The 15,702-nt window shown below is 37.4% G+C and overlaps 1 protein-coding gene across 1 annotated transcript in view; it reads right to left on the bottom strand.

Annotated features, from left to right (window-relative positions):
- Positions 1 to 770: 770 nt before the first annotated feature.
- The window catches only part of ARMC3 (armadillo repeat containing 3), a 49,460-nt gene continuing 34,528 nt past the window's right edge, over positions 771 to 15,702 (bottom strand). Inside the window, exons 12-17 of the mRNA XM_065731576.1 lie at positions 13,351 to 13,519; positions 12,363 to 12,463; positions 11,207 to 11,302; positions 5,585 to 5,773; positions 2,507 to 2,669; positions 771 to 1,025 (exon numbers count right to left, since the gene is read on the bottom strand). Of these exons, the coding sequence (XP_065587648.1) occupies positions 816 to 1,025; positions 2,507 to 2,669; positions 5,585 to 5,773; positions 11,207 to 11,302; positions 12,363 to 12,463; positions 13,351 to 13,519 (928 nt within the window). The 3' untranslated portion in view covers positions 771 to 815. The remainder of the gene's footprint in view (positions 1,026 to 2,506; positions 2,670 to 5,584; positions 5,774 to 11,206; positions 11,303 to 12,362; positions 12,464 to 13,350; positions 13,520 to 15,702) is intronic.

The raw sequence follows: 15,702 nt of genomic DNA, 5'->3' as shown, positions 1-15,702 counted from the left end.
TTTCAGTACATTCCTGACTATTTCAGCCAGGAAGTGTTTACTGGAGTGTTGTAGTCAGTGTTTTTACCTCACTTCAATAAACCACCACACTTCGGCAGCACTGCTGTTAGCCATGGATGTAAGAAATACAAGTTCTCCATTCAGAACTGCTCCCTTCTCGTTTTATCTTCAAGTGAAAAATGAAGAATTTAGAGGGAGATTGCAAGCAATAATTTATCAATCATCTGCCTTCTCTGTGCCAGGACAAGCAATATTTGCTTTCACCCATAGTATAATATTATCTACAATTATGGCAAGTTCCAAGAAATATAAATGGGATGTTTTCCCCAGAGGCTGAAAGTATGCTGTTATCTTAGTTCTTCCAATTCTCAGTTCTTGGGCTACTTAACACAAAAACGTGTGCAATTGTTTTTAGAGGACTTGTTATTTCACCAATAGGTGAAGGACCATAAGAAAAATGTAGTTTGGAAATTAAATCCATTTAATAAGCACAACATACCACGTATTCACACCAAGTATTCTTGATCTATTAGATTTTAATCATAGTCTTGAAATAGTACCACCATTAATGGCCTCCACTCCCTCCCTAATTTCTAAGAACTGAGGCTGGCTATATAAAATATGTTTAATTTGATGTTTAGGACAACATATCAAATGCAGATATCTAAAGTGTATTCTCGGAAAATGAAGAACACCTTTCAGCAAATGACTGTAGATACGCTGTTTTTGACAGCTGGACCACAACCCCCTTTTGTTTCATAAATAATAGCACATAATCATCTTAAAAGGCTTATTTTTGAGAAATTTGGGTGTGATTAAATATATTTGTATTGATCTGCCTCTGCACTTTCTTGCTTCATCAGAAAGCCCGGCATGAACATCAGATCTACAATATACTCTTGAGGAGGAAGCAGAAGCCCAGTTACTCCTTGAGGAGAGTCATCAATCAACTTAACTTCATTCCAAGCTCTGTTATACTCGCCACGAACTAAACTACAGCCAATTCCAAGTCTGTCTGCTAACACCTAAAAGAGAAAGAAAAGGCATTAATCAGTTTATACATTCTGCTTGTGCTATAGCAAGTGCTGCTTAAAAATAAAAGAAATACCATGAAGAGCTTTCTTGATACAGACTCTGTAAGTATCTATGGTGTTCCAAATTGCAAATATTTAGTGTTGGTTGTGCTTATACAGCTGCTTATAAGTGCTGTTTCTACCACGTTCTATGCACAATATTAAAAATGCTCGTTTTTACTCTTCTTAGACACCAACATATTCATGCATCAATCTGTCTTTCAGATCTCAAATGAAGAACAGCATCTTCATTGAGCTGAAAGTTACTCTTCTTCCTGGAAGTTCTGCATAATATTCTGAAGAACCATTAACACAAGTAATGATATGTGTACCTTGCATACTTCGTATGCACTATTAAGTGTGGGAATGTAACATTTTTATCAGTGTTAAATTTAGGGTTGCTGCTTCACTCCAAAGCACACCTCTCGCTTTTCAGCACCTTCAGCGTATGAAGCAATAAAACATGAGGTGAGTGCCTGCTAAATAGAACCCCTCCATGGCCTCAGTTCTGTGTTGCTCGCAGCAGTGCTGCAATGGCTTCCAGCTACAGAAAACACTCTCAGAATGCATCTGCAAATAAAATCCTGAAAGATTTTTAACTTTTTACAAACTGACAAAGACATTCCATGCTGAGATTGCAGCGGCTTTAAGAGACAGGATTTGTCCTGTCTCTTAAAATTATAGAAATATTTCTTTGGAAACATAATGGTAGGAGGAGAGTGAAGGGTGAGAGAACATCGGCAATGCTTCAGCACAATTAATTCCTTCTCTACACAAAATATGTTAGGAACTTTCTCTCCCCGTGGATGTCACTATACTATTTCTTAGGTCCCTCCCACTTAATATCTAAGCCCTTCTCTTCTTTTCATCCAAGGAGGAGAAGAGGCCAGCTACCCAACAGCCAAGGAAGAAGGTGTGGACAGAGAGCAGGCTGACACGAAGACAGAGGAAAAAACAAAGCTTTCCAGTCTATGCAACTAGAACATAAAGGCTGTTGCACATTGTCAAAGAATAGTGGACAGATAATGAATAGAAATCGTCCCAACACATTTACATTTGCAGCATAACAAAAGAAAACAAACAAAAATCCCAGGAAACTGCATAATTCGATATTCTACGGTTTACAGAAAATATAAAATGTTTTGACTAGCAAATCAACATCTTGGCTTTTTGCTATTTATCAAGTGCTTTGCTGATATCACTTAAGACAATTTAATGACAAAAAGAATGTTTACAAAAAGAAGCAGTGCTGGCTTTCGTTCACTGGGAAATCAATTCTGCCAGTAAAATATGTATATATTTCTGTAGACTTAGACATATACACAAGATATTACATTAATATAAATATTAGGTTACACAGATGCAAATATACTCTAGTTTTAATATCCATTTGGCAAAAAATAAATTATGTTGTAAAGTAAATGTTAACATACCTTGAAAAGTAAAGCCCTGTGGTAAAAAGTTCCTTTTTTCACTTTCCCAATAGGCACAATGTTGGATTTCAGTTCAAATTGTATTTCACTTATGTGAAGCTCCCAGCTGAAATTGTGTAGTTTGTCTCTTTCAATTGCACCACCCATCTTGTCTGCAACAAACCTGTTCCAATGCACACCAGGATCGATTAAACCTACAGTGCCTCTTGAATTTATCACAAAATGAACAGTACAGAAGCAGTAAGAGAACAATACACAACTAATAGTGTTGCAATGAATGCTGTAATTGTTTTGTTTGGTAACTGTTTTTTTAACTATTAACTAAAGTTAAATATAGCTCAGGTCACTCACGTATGTCACAGAACAAAGACAAAGCTGCCAGCTGTGATTCTGGGGAGTCTAGTGTGGGCATCAAGTACTCAGAGATCATCATCATCAAAAGTGAAATCACTGAGTAAATAGTTGAGAAGCTAATGTTCATCTCTGCAGCTTGCAGATTACTTGAGTAATGTATCACAATCCCCAGCCCCAGTGTTTGTTTGAAATTGTAATTAAGGCAAAATGTGTGACAAAAATAAAGCCATAGACAATATCCACAACATAGGAAAGCAACTACATCCAGAAAGCATACCTCAATCGCTACATGTGTTTTCTTACACCAAGGCCGACATTTGGAGCAGGATGCCTTCATCCTTAAAAAAATACTAGTTCAACTGAAGAAAGAGAAGATCAGAACTCACAAGCTGCACAAGCACTGCCAAAAGAATGTCTTCTGGGTGACAGCGCACAGATAGGATGCAACTCTGATTAGTAGGTCCCTACTCCTTTTGCAGACACCTTCTCCTCCCCTCTGCCACAGCTCCTCTATGTGCACACCTTTGTTCCTCACAGTGTCCTCAGCCAAAGTCATGGATATTACTGAGGGCTGTAACTTTGGGCAAGGTGCTGCAGAGCTGACATGACAGCCACTACCTTAGACTGGGAGGAAACTTCTGCATCACTGCACCCATAGTAAACAAATGCAAACAGGTTTTGGCCTCAGTGCACGCAAAGCAGTTCAAGGGGTCTTGATCCTAAAAATCCAGGGCCTAGGGAAGTGCTGGTAAGCAGCAGTGCGGGGCATTATTGCTGAGCAGACTGAATGCAGTATCGTGAAGCCTGAAGAAGCAGGGGCCTCCAAGCAGACCCTAGTGCTGCAGATGTCTGCAGCCAGCTCTCAATAGAGGGAGCAAAGCCCCCTGAGCTTACAAATGCACACTACTCCTGTGCGTGCATGAAGATGTGCTGTGCTCATTTAAAAGGAGGCAGCCAGCACCGTGGTGCATTCCCTAAAACACGGCAGCCTCCTCCCAGCAAACACAGCACTGACATGCTGGGGCTCCTGCAGCTAGCTGTCTCCTCCTTCCCTGACCATCCAGCATGTGCCACCCAGGCACACACAGAAAATGCAGCACATGTATACAAATCCCCACAGAAAACATTTTACTTCAGTTCCTGATAATCGTTTCACCAGGTTGTGTATTTGCAAATATTTCATCTGTATGTTTGAAGAGTAGATTTGAAAGAGCATTTTATGAGTTCCACTTTGAGAAAGGCAGCGTAATTTATACACAGCTGGACAGCTAAGGATGAATACCTGTCTTGTCAAATTTTGCAATCCACAGAGAAGTCATTCCTCATATCAGAGCAGACTGCTTCACTACAAATGAGGTTAGTAGAAAGAAAAAACAAATTTTGAGAGACTCGGCGGGATCTGACGCCAAACTCTTCGGATTCAGGAGGCAGTCAGGAAACTGCTAAGATAGCGAAGGTTAAACTGAGGAGAAGATAAAAGAAACCACACTGCTTGGAGATGACGGTGATTGGTGCCCAGGCTGAGTGGCCAATGCTACTAATGAATCACACATTGATAACAACTGCCTGTACACACGTCATCACAATGTTCTGGCACCATTAAACCATCAGGATATTAATTATAGTAGCACCTGAAAATTCCTTTAAAAAGTGTTTTGTGCTTTTGGTGTAGAAAACAAAATACGAGAGATTTCTTCTCCCAAGGAGTTTCTAAACCAACAGAGCAAGAAAGATCCTAAGGCAAGGAACAGATACAAGTTGCAGCAGTCTCAAATATTATGCAGTTTTTCCTTCACTGATAATGTTTGGTTAATGACAGACTTTTTTTTTCCAGCAATGGTTACATCACACTAACTGGGTGCATGCATAGACAGTGGCAATTATATGAAGTTCCACATACAAGGAATTAAAAGGGCACCTTCTGGGAATGTGGACCTTCTCCTGCAGAGCACTCAATTTCTGCATTCGGGTCAGTTTTATAACCCTCATCCAAAACCCACCGGAGTCAACAGAAAGGCTCATAGCACTTTTTTGTGCTGGGCTATCCCCAGTAGCAGTAAGAAAATAATGGCAAGTGATGCTTCTTTCTAGTTGTTTGTTTTAAAAATCCAGGGAACAAAAAAAAAAAACATTAATTACTCCCCTAATGTTTGATTGCTGTTCAACAGCCTTCAGGGCATTATCACAGCTAAGATGACAATTAAGAATAAGGGCCATCTGTATTATCACAAAATAGGTGCAATGTGGAGAGGGTATGTATTTCATGAAACAAGCTCTCTAATAAAAGGAAATTCTCACAGTTATAATATATAAAAAGACTTTAAATACAGTTTTCATTGTGCATTCATTTATAGAACAACCAGGAAAGTTTACAATAAGATGCTGGAAATCCTGATTTATCAGAAATGCTCACTGGAAAGGCTCAGTGCAGATATATAAACGTCAAAAACCCGAAAATGCCAACATGAATATTTTCAGAGTGAGAAAATTATGCCTTTTTGTTGCCAATGATACTTTATTTAAGTACTTTAAACTAATTATAACAAAATAAGAAAGAAGAATCTTAAAATCAAAATCCATGTTAAAATACTGAGCCAAAGCTGACCTGCATTCCAATTATGGGTAGGAAAAAGAACAAACTTGAAAAAGTTGTCCTGTGAAAACTGTTATTTTACCAATATCAACTTACTTGCATTATTTATGGAAATACAATGAGGTACTCACTGTGCAAGAGCCACAACCTGTTCCCGAGTAGTGCTGAGTGGTAGAATTGTCTTGGAAGCATCATTAATGTAATTCATTAACACAAAGTCAGGTGGTGGCTGCCACTGTGCATCTTCTAGATCTATTTCATCTGGGACTTCAGACATAATAACTTCTTTCATTTTTTCCTCTTTTTTCCCCTTCCCTTTTCTTACACAGAATAAATAAACAAATAAATAAATAAATATAAAGTAAATAGAGTACTGTTACTCCTAAAGTCCAAATCCTGAACAGGTCCCATAATGAACTAGCAGAAGAATAAATGAAATGCTTGCTTTCCTCCAATAAAACACTGTGCATTTCACAGGTTTCATGGGAACTACAAAATCAGTATCTCACTGGGGCTATTATTAAGATCCATACAATCAGACATTTTAGGATTTTTTTTATTTGTGGGAATGCATAGAACTTGTGTTTTGTAAGCATTATGTCTTTTTTCAGTGTAGATCTTGAGTAATTCTACTGGGAAATAAGACGGAACTCCTTTCATTTCTTTTTTTTTCTTAATCCATAATACTTCCAGCGTTCTCGGAAGAAAAAAGAAAAGAAAGAAAGGGCCACAAGAGAGTGTGCTCCAGGGTACAATATAATTACTGTATGCTCTTCAAATTATTCTTAAAATTTTTACAATGAATGGCACTCTTAAGACTTAAAAAGGCATTGTACAAAGCAGAAAGGCATTTACCATTATCAGCAGTCTAATTCAAGCAATTTGTCTTCAGAATATTTTTCAACTTTTACCTATTAAGATTTATTATATTCACAAAAAGCCCTTTTCTTAGATTTCAAAAAGCACATTTTTTAGAAGGACAACCAATTAAGATTTAATCTTCAAAATATAGAAAATTCACCACTGTCTTAAATAAACTGTTCTGGTTATTAATTACACTCACACTCTAAAAATGCTGGCAAACTGTTTTCTTCATCTGTTTTGACTCTATAGCCAGGGGACCTTATAACAGTAGATCAAACAACTACTTCTCCATTTATGCACTTACGTATTATGCTTGAGAATAACTTATTAAAGACAACAACATCAAAATGATCTACTCCCACCTGCCCTGTGCTCAATTTGGCTGGTTTTCAAAATAATAGACTTTTATAGATGGAATATTTCTTGCTCTTTGACATCTTTCTCCCCTGCTCCTCTACTTTATCCTCCCGAAACTTTCTCTTCCCAGTGAGAAGTGTGCTAAGTGGTTGTGTTACAACTGGAGGACTTATTTCCTATTCCTTTTTATTCAAATGACTATTGGATCACTTTTATTCCCCTTCATCCCAATTTTTCTGGAAGAAAAAATTCGAGAGAAGGGTACCCACCCTTCTCCTATTGCTTTGGTCTCTTGCTGCTTACTTTCTGAAGGTACAACTACATTCTGTTCCTTGGTGAAGTGTCTTTTAATGTCTTCCACATCTGTCTCTGTCCTTTTCCTCAACAGTTCATCATGTCTGTCTAAAAATTTGTCTCATAAGGAACAGCATCACTGTCTCACAGCTGAAGGCTATAAAATGAACAGTGACCATCACAGTAGGCCTCTACTAACCCTTTCACACCCTCTTTTTTATTCACATTTTATTTTATTATGGGAATTATGATACTGGGAAAAACAAAACGAAAAACAAAACAAAAAATCCACCCATATCTCTGAAAACTGCCTTACTGCTCCTGATGAAGTTCTTCACAGAGAGTGTGGTGAGGTGTTGGCACAGGCTGCCCAGAGGCTGTGGATGCCCATCCCTGGAGGTGTCCAAGTCCAGGTTGGATAGAGCCCTAGGCAACCTGCTCTAGTAGCAGATCTGGAGGTCGGTGGCTTGCCTCTGGCAGGGGGATGGAACTTGATGATCCTTGGGGTCCTTTCCAACCCAAACCATTCTATGATTCTGTGATTCTATAATATGCTGCAATTTTTTTGCAGAGCAATACTGCAGAGGAGAATTAACTGGGCTAGGATTCATGTTGCAAGTTCAGTATGGATGTCCTGTGGGATTCCAGAGAGCCAGCATGAGGAAAATGGCAGCCAGTGGACTACCCTGACACCAAAGAACACCAATTACTCCTATTTTCTTTCCTTTTGTCCACTATCAAATTTCTCGCCTGTCTTTCAAAAAGGAGAAAATGAGCACTGGAAAGTATTTTCCTCAAGAAAGTGCTCTATAAGAATACAGCATGCAAGAAATTTATTAGTCTACATTAAAGATAGCATTTTAGTTCAGCCACTGTATATATCAGATAGGCAACTGTTTGATCCAAAATGTTGCTATCTGTCTATGCAAATACATGTCAAACTATCAGCTAGGCACTTTCTCTACATCTAATTCAAACACTTCCAACAGACAATTATAATTCTCCTTTCTCTTAGCTTTCAACTACAGTTTATATAAACCAGTATCACTTTTCAAAAACAATGGTTTTAAACTGTGTTCAGTAGTACTCTGCAAAATAATGTTGAACAGAAATGTATGATTAAAGGAAAAAAATATGTAGAAAAAAGCATAAGCACATTTAAGACTTGGAGTCAGCCACTGACCTTCAAGTAACTTCCATATATCTTACAAATTAATAGTAATAATGATGTATGAATTATGGATTCAAAATGAATGACAATGGGGTTATAAATCATGCAACTTGATTATGACATTCAAAAGCAATTATTTTATACTTGAAGAAAGAAGTCTTTGTATCCCTGCAAGTTTACTATGGGAAAATTGAGCCAGGAATTTGTTTTTTCCTAAATAAAAATTTCTGCTTTCCAAAAGAATTACAATTGCTAACAATGCAGTCATTTACTGTGTAATTGACACAAATCACATTGGTTACTCCAATAGTAATGCCTCCTGTATATTTCCGTGGAAACTCCAACAGATATGAAGAGCATAGTAACACTTTTTGATAGAGCAAAGTCTCAGCTACAGAACACTATTTTTCAGCATAGTCTCCACCATTAGTTGTGCATTTTCACCAGCAATGAACAAGAGCCTGCACGCTGTGCTCACAAAAATCTGCATGGCTGCCCAGAACATGGCTTGCCTCTCACATCACTGACATCACTGCTGAAATGCATCACCCACTGACTCACTTGGCTCACGTCCACGTTTTGGTCTCCAGAAACATTCAGCAAGCACCAATGAACATCAGTGGGTGCAATTTTTTCCACACCATTGCTTCACATACACTTTCATGTCAGTCACCATTTTGTCAGACTGTCCCTCTGCTGCCATCTGGAATAGGATATTGGTGGGAAGGTTCAACCCCTACTGCCATACCTCCAACATTCACTTCTGACATTATGGGGCAACATAAGGAAATAGGAGGTATTACAGCTCTTGTACATTAAAAATCAAGTATCCAAGAGTGTCCTCACACACTAATAAACAAACACATTATCTTGTCAGAACAGGTCTCTAAGCTGTGCACTTTGAGACCGTGCAAAATAGTCTCAGTCTCTAGAGCATCTCCTGAAATGACAGAAATGCCCACAAGTCCAGAGCAAATATTTTTGGCTTGGTATTCCCCCATTACTTCTGCTCCCTTGAAGTAAACTGATATAGACATGGGACGGGCACCAGGAGGACCATTCAAATTAGCAGACGTTAGAGTAGGCCTGTAAGAGACTAAATACACATCCACTCTTCTGCGTCCTGAAACAAGAACCTTGCACGACATCCAAGCGTTTATTATTGCTTTTTTTCTTTTCCCTTTTCTTTTCTCTGTCGTAACAGTTTTTGTGTCAACCCATGAGTTCTACTTTGTTTCCAGCCTCAGCCTTATTCTCTTGACTGGGGGGAAGGGAGTAAAGAGCTGTGTGGTGCTCAGCTGCTACTGGGTTAAACCCCATGGACTCATTTCAGGTATTTAATATGAAATGATTTAAGCTGAATTCCAGAAGTACTTACAGAATTACTAGCCAAATTGTGAGTCAGTAACTTTTGGCTAGATTAATCCCACACTTAGGTTTGAAGTCAGAACCTCAACACTTGAACATCAGCAGCTATTATCTACCAAAAATTGGCATTTCATTTCTAAATGAATATAATTCAGAGTGTAACACCTTAAAGCTTTTTCTCTACTGCAGCTTATGCAGACAAAAGACCTTCTTCCAGATAGTTCCTGTTTTTCCTCCACTGGAGGTGCCATTAAAGCTATTGAGATCACAAAGCAAGTTCCAATTTTCCCTAGTCTTTCTTTATGGCACATTTAATCTCCCAAGCACAGACAGATTCATACAAACACAGAAATACAAAGAAATCAGCAATTACCTCTATCAATAAAAGGTCTGCATAGACAGAAGCATATCATAGTTCATGGATGAGCTCCAAGCTGAAAATTGCAACCATGGTACGCTTGTTCCTATGACAGACACTCGCCTTTTTGAAACCCTGAAACAGTATTCTGTAATGCTATCAGTGACAAGAATTCACAGCCATGAGAAGTAGCCAAGGACCACTATACCACAAAAGTAGGTAAATTTGGAAGTCAGGACTGAAATCCACAGAAACCAACATGATAAATGGTTGTGTCCCTAACCTAGCTAACAGTAGAACCAAGTACAGTTGTAGGCTGCATCATATTCCTATAAAGGATTAGACACTATCCCCCTGATTGCAAGAAGGCTCTGCTTGGACTGGTTTTGCTGTCCTGAACATTTGCCTGGAACTAGTGAATGTGCAGCTGTTTCACATGAGTCAGTTCAGCTGGGAGGCTGTGGTTCACTTTTTTTTTTTTCACAGTAACAAAATACAAATTCAGTATTTTTTATTAAAAGTCATTAAGACCAGGATGAGAACTTTGATCTGAACTCTCTCAGGGAAATGCCTCAGACAGAGCTTACTATTTCATCTGTTATGCCTCATTAGGGAAGCTAGTAAAGCTACAGCAAACCAGAATAAGACTGCTAAGCCCCAGCTATCAAGCAGGGGCAGGCTCAAATCCTCTTTCCATACAAGAAGGAAAGAATTTTCCATGAGATTGGAGGTTTGCACCTATTTGGTAGAAGAAAACATGCTCAACAGATCAGTCCCACAGAAATGACTGGTAAGACTGTACCTAGTGTACTGTACGGGTCAGAGGGGGCTCTCCATGAGTGAGTGAGGCATTTTTAGGCTCATTGCTGTCAAAGTTGAGATAGTACTGAACACGCTCTTCACTGCTTTTAGTCACTTGTGGAATTTCAATGGAAGAAATTTAATCTATGAAGAAAGACTATGAAGATCAGGTAGTAGAGGGACTTTTCATTCACGCATGTAACTTTTACACTGAGAAAGAACTACCCGAATTTCCCTGTAGCTTAATTGCCACGCTGCAAAATAATTGCATTTCACTGCCTCCTAGGGATATCAAAAGGAAAAACAGCCAAATAAATGGGAGATGTTCAAATACAATATGGGGAGGACAAACAATACTAAGATAAACAAAGGAAGATTACTGCAATTAGGATGTGAAAGAAAGGCTTTGAAAACCTATTGAAGATTGTATTTCAGCTACAGTACTCTGTTAGGAAACTATTACTATTTTCAATCAGAATTCTATTTTTAACTTTAGCAAAACAACAGAACGCTGACAACTAGTAAATTTTGAGACCATACCTTACTTTTTCTCTACTGCTTTTACTTGAAGTAAAAGGTGACAAAGTAGTCTGTGCAGAAGATAAATGCTGTGGCTTTTCCTCTACTGCACGGGCACTGCAAAGAAGTAAGATGTTTTTGTGTATTACTTGTAAGATAGTATTTGCATGTTAAATTATGAAAACAGAGCTATGAATCTGAAGGACAGTAAATATATTAATAAGAAATATACAAAAGGAAGAAATAATAGCAATAAACATAATATGGATTCAGGGATCAAAAATGGAGTATAGGATACCAGTGATGGACACAAAAGTAACTGAGTAGTAGGACTGATTCTAAGGTGCCAAGGCAATAAGCTGTATGAAAGTCAAAGAAAGAAAACCCAATAGTTAAAAGACAAGCTTAGGGATCAACAAAGAGCATGAAAGGTTAATTTGTCATAGATTATTCTCAGACATCTTTATGGTGTTGTATACAAGCTTAAAAGGGAAGCTTATGATACTGTAAACCAAATATGTGATGTGTTGACAGAGAAGATGATTTTGGACTTGCAAAATACTGGTAGAGCATTCTTTGATCTGTGAGACTGTTTATACGAAATGACTCCCAGTTAAACAAGGCCAATACCAACTTCCTGCATCCAAATCTAAGAAGATTTGTTAGGCTAGCTTCCACTTAAACAGAGAAGGAATTGTCACAGATTCTCTACCAAGCCTGAAAGCTTTGCGCTGCCTCCTGGGATGTTGTGCTTAAAATGCCATGCTTTTGTCTGTACAAGATTATCAAATCATAGGTTTCATTGTTGCATGTTGATATTCAGTTTTGATAGCATAATTATTATGGCAGATGGCAAGCTTTGTTATAGCTATTAATAAAATTGATGTCCCACCATGAGAAACCAAAGAGTTTCAGTGAATGAGTCTTCTTCACTAAGTTTTCTAACTAAAACAGATCAAATCAAGTGAATAAATCTCTTCTGTCTATAGGGGAAAAATATTGATTGTACACATTTTTATTTTATGAAATCCAATCTCTTGCCTGTTAGGACATGTAGCACTCCATTGAAATTAAAATAGATCTCTTACATTATAAACTATAGATTACTTTCATATTGGAAATAGTGGAAATGATGGAAAAAATGAGTTGCTGCAATAATTATTATTAGATGACTCACTCTTCTTGTGGCCTTGGATTAATGAAGATTATGGCCCGACGGTCAGTAAGCTCTTGTTTACTCAGTTCCTCCAAAGACAGAAGCTTTATGCCAGGTTTTATCTACAAGAAAATAATGGCAAAAAATAAGGTGGTGTTCTCAGTTAGAAATGAAGACAAAAAATAGTTCTAAAGAGTCACGTAGAATTTCTAATCTTTAACAGAAGACTTACATGAGAACTTATAAAACTCATTCTAAATATACAAAAAAACAGTCTTTTCCCTATTTGCATTTTCCTTCCTCAATTTTCTTAGAAAAAAAATGTTTATAAATAATTTAACTTGTAATTATTGTCACTATGCCATTCTAAAATCTTGGATAAGGAAATATTCCTGAGTTGAAAATATTACAATTTAGGATGGAATTTTCAAAAGTAGGTAAATGCTTTAAAAGCATGTATTTCACTGATCTTTCAGTAAGACTAGTATTTCTAATTTATTTGGGCATTTTGAAAAGTCCTTCCCTGATTTAAACTGAACATAGTAACTGGCGATACATAGTGGAGTCAGTCTTCATACATCAACAGTGCTGTGTGGGAGAAAGGGTCATGACCAAGGTGAAAATATGAACCCTTCTTTATGTAAAAATAAACAAAAGTCTATAGGTCATTCAGTGTCAGATTGGTATCAAGTAAACTACAGTGAAAGATACCAGAAGAATTAACTTCTGAGAAAGGCTCTGGTAAGGAACTACGAGCTCAACAAATTACCCAGGATTGGGAAGTGATTGGGAAGAAGACTGTAACTGGGGGATAGAATAAATATGATGAGATTTCTCCAAAAAGAAAGATAAACAAAAGCAATTATTATAAAACCTGGGAGAGAGCATAACAAGAAAACATGTAGAGTTATTTTAGGTAGTCAGGTGCAGGCTTTTGCTACAGTCCTCTTTTTCAAAATGGAGAAGAAAATTTTATTGTTTCTAAGCAAAGTAATTTAAAGTAACTTACCTTACCATAATCATAGAATCCATCAGTAATGACATTACTTGATGACAAATATCCCATTTGGCTGTACTTTTGGGAAAGATTGTTATCAAGTAGCCTTTCCAGAGCAGCTTCACTGAAGTTATTTCTGCGCCCTGTTGACAGATTAATTTCTTCTAGAATGTCTAGTGCACTGTGAAACAAAACACAATGGCTAATTCATCATTAAGTACCAATTCATTGTTATTACACAGTTTTCAGCATTATGAAGGCCAAGACAGACTTATTTCTAAGAGCTACCCTAATGCTCTTTAGACCAGCATGTCTTGCTGTGCTACACTGAATTATTTCTCTAGAGAAGAAAAAATGCCTTGCAGTGCTCAAAAGCAAAACCAATTCTTTTCAGCAGTTAAACAGTTACAAGAAGAAATGCTTTCAGGGTGCCACAATTTTTTATCAGAATGCTCCTGGGCTGGGAAAGAAACTGGCAAACATGCACTGAGCTCAGCTTAGCATGGAAGTATAAGCAGTTGTGGTAGCACAACCAGGCTGGTGGTACTTCAGCAGCATGGAAGCAGAAACAAGTAATCGTGGGTACGCTGGAGTGCAAGGATTCATTTCTCAGCACTGAAATCCACATACTGAGAGCTTTCAGCTTGTGAAACTTAGGAAAAACTTTATAGGAAAAGAAAGGAAGCTGAAGCAGGAGAAAAACAGTTCAGTTTTGGAACTGTTTAGGAATGAAATAAAAAAAATAAAAAATATAATAATAATAATAATAGTAATAATAAAACCAGGAAAAAAAACAAGTGTGTGTGTACTTATTCAAATTTATGTGGATGTCTATACATGCAAGCAGAAGTTCTTCATATTCTAAGGAATAAATTTTATATATGCATTTTTTATATATATTTGTATATATAAAATGAACTCCATAATTTCTCTCTCTGAACTACACAGGGAGCCTCAGCTGTGGACATTTACAAGATAGACTTCTGAAAGTATGTCAAATGAAATTCAGAGAGCAAATTTGGCAGACAAGGCAAGTGACAGTCATCTCTTTTAGAAGACAGTACTGGGAAAAAATAGTAGAACAACCATACAGACTGTTTGTCATGAAGAAAATCTCAACAAGATCAGATAATCACAATGTAAGATAATGAAGGGAAGAATTTTCAAAGGGAAAATTAATGAAGTCTAGTGAGTATAGGAATGTCTAAGACGCCATTAGAGGCACACTGGCCTCACATGGAGGAAAGACAAGACAAAAAGGGACAAAATGCAGAAGCACTAACAATTCTGTGACTATCTGAAAACCTAGAAAGGACTCAAGCAGAAATAGAAATATGGAGACTTCCAGCAGGGAAGAAAAAGTAAGGGACAAAAATCACAAAGCCCGCAGGCAAATTGAGATACAACTATTCAGGGGCCCGAAACAAAAATAAATGTTTCATATACTACAAATCAAAGAGAAAAATGTAAGCCTATGACTCAGTGTGGGAAGAAAACTCATAACAGATGGCACAGAAAAGACTGAAGCGTCCTCTGCCTTTCTTGCTTCAGTTTTGATAAAATGGTTGCAGACAGATGCCTAACAGCAATATTAACAAGAAGGTAGAAGCAGTAGGTATAACATGTAAGCTTCAGAAGACAAAGTTAGCAGTGCTTGATAATTAACCCATACTGTGTTTTGAAATGGCAAAATCAACTTCTAAAGTATTTATAATTAAATGAAAATTTGGGGAGGACAGGCTAGGAGCCAGAAGAATGGAGAAGGGCATAGACAGTATCTAGATTTAAAAAGAATGAACAAGGAAATGATGGAGATCATTCAACCAAATTTCAGTGTCCAAAGAATATCATATCAGAATCCTAACCAATCAATTTGCAAGCGTGCAAGAGATAAGGTGGCTAGAAATAACCGTTATGTATGGTTATAAACAAATCACATAAAGCCAATTTAATCCTTTCTGTGATAGGGTAACTGCCTTAATGTATAGGCACAAGGTGTATATGTGAAGTATGTCTTGACTTTGAGATATGTTGTGACTTTAATAAGGCTTTCCAAATATTCCTATTTGAACAGTCAAGAGCAAGTCAGAGAAATGTGATCTATATGAAAATAACATGAAGTAGTGCCTGACCGGTTGAAAAATTATGCTTAATGTATTATTACCAATAACATGCTGCCAAACTGGAAGGACATATAAGTTAGAGCCCTACTCTGACACTGCCACCAAGAAGGGATTAAATAAGAACAGTGCTATATGCAAGATATGGAAAATAATTACTGAGCTTAGGTTGATGGTGGCATGACCTCAGCTGAAATACCTTCTCCTCCAGGCTGGGAGACAACATTTCAACATAGCATAAATA

The sequence above is a fragment of the Cyrtonyx montezumae genome, unplaced genomic scaffold, assembly GCF_038088225.1.
Source record: "Cyrtonyx montezumae isolate F1298 unplaced genomic scaffold, pur_monq_1.0 scaffold_14, whole genome shotgun sequence".
In the NCBI taxonomy this organism is placed as follows: domain Eukaryota; kingdom Metazoa; phylum Chordata; class Aves; order Galliformes; family Odontophoridae; genus Cyrtonyx; species Cyrtonyx montezumae.
Note: the sequence above shows the minus strand (reverse complement) of the source record. Positions and strands in the feature narration are given on the sequence as shown.